Source organism: Plasmopara halstedii (genome assembly GCF_900000015.1).
Source record: "Plasmopara halstedii genome assembly, contig: Scaffold_287, whole genome shotgun sequence".
Lineage (NCBI taxonomy): Eukaryota > Oomycota > Peronosporomycetes > Peronosporales > Peronosporaceae > Plasmopara > Plasmopara halstedii.
In genome coordinates, this window is record NW_020187208.1 from 272,245 (window position 1) to 273,839 (window position 1,595).

General features: G+C 44.3%; 1 protein-coding gene across 1 annotated transcript; it reads right to left on the bottom strand.

The window, feature by feature from the left end:
* Positions 1–621: 621 nt before the first annotated feature.
* PHALS_04943 (uncharacterized protein) lies at positions 622–1,015 on the bottom strand (the record flags this gene model as incomplete). The annotated part of the gene is made up of 2 exons (XM_024722660.1): positions 622–743; positions 892–1,015. 2 exons carry the CDS (start codon positions 1,013–1,015, stop codon positions 622–624), a joined length of 246 nt encoding a protein of 81 aa, XP_024573714.1.
* Between the last annotated feature and the right edge of the window lie 580 nt (positions 1,016–1,595).

Below are 1,595 nucleotides of genomic sequence, written 5' to 3' on the forward strand. Positions count from 1 at the left end.
TCTTCGGTATTATTGTCATTAAATGCATGTGCAGTAACGACTATAGGCACGTCCAACGCAAATCCTTCATCATCGTCGCTATAGATGAACTCTGCAATAATATGAGATAGTCAAGATTGAATGAATAAAGGCTTTTTATGTTAAAATGTGAAGGGTGAGAAGGTACTTAACAGTTCGTACTTATCTCGAGGATATCGAGCATATGGCGACACTATGCTGAAACACAGTATATGTAGATGCTAATCGACAGAAGAGAATGAAACGCATGCTTCTCGGAGTAAAAATGTTCTTAAGAAATCTTTTAGCCTACCCAGCTAGGGGTTTTAGCCTTATTTGAGCCCCTGCTAAATTTGACGGTTTCGGCCGTAGCCGGGATTGAATTATAGTATAAGTTTTTCGATCAAGTTCTGCTTTTTAGTACGTGTATTGACACTGTTCAAACAATCCCGCTAATACAAAACTCTCGAATTCGGAGCGCTCGATCGAATCAGATATAGCATTTAATCACTTTTCAGCTAAGTCGATTTTCCATTTTGAGTAGCAATCCGTTATTTAGCTGCTATGAGCCTCAATAATGATCGATTCCATGGGGCAACTTCGTGGACACAGTAAAAGTATATCTTATGTCCACGTTGAACGCACGTCAAGAATATGGAATAATGTCAACGTGTTGCCACAGCCAAGAATGATCTCGAGAGTTTCAATTGTCTCTCGCCGGCTTTCACTGACGGCCAAAGACCGACCTACTCCGATGTAAAAGGATAGCTGACCGGCGCGTCCACCGGGTATAAACAGTATTTGTAAATTAAAAGGGTTATATTCAGTTCAAAAACTCATGCCGATTGAGGTCCCTAGCAAGATTGCCTTGACACAAATACCCTCTTTCATTACCTGACCAAATTAAAAGGTAGGGTCGTGCAGCACTGCACGCTTCAAACTTGCCGTTTAATGTGGGCAACTCAATTTTGAGACTAATGGGTATGATAGAGCCGCTTTCAGCACGAAGTACAGGCATGGCGGGCGTCTACTTCTACGATGACATCGCACAATCTATTTTGATGATTAAAGACTTTAGCGACGCAAAAATAAAACGTTTTTTTGCTGCAACCAAATTGTAACAGCCATGAGCCAGAGATTGCTCATATCGAGTTGTGCACATCTTCGGCATTTTAGTCTATGAGTGGTGTCCTCGTGGAGGGCGTGATTTCATTTCAACCGCTGCTAATCCAGTCGTAGGCAATACTTATAATGGAAATTACACTGCTGGGTCTGCAGCGGGCTGTCGTATCTCTCTGCTTAAAAAAACTTACTAAGGTCACCGACCCTACGTTCTAGGCTCGCGTGTCTAAAACACTTTTACTTCCCCTGGACCTTCTTAACGCATTCTCTGCTCAACGAGCACTGTGTCTCTGACGTGATATACGCCCAGCCTCGCTGGTTCCAAGCGCGCCCCCGGGCAGACCCCTTCTTTGTTTCCTGCCACGGTGCAGCTCAAAATGTACGTCCATAGCTTCACGGGAAGCACATCCCCAGCCATCTTAACCGAATGCCACACACCGCGCCCGCCACGGGCGACGAATTTTCTCGTCGAGGAT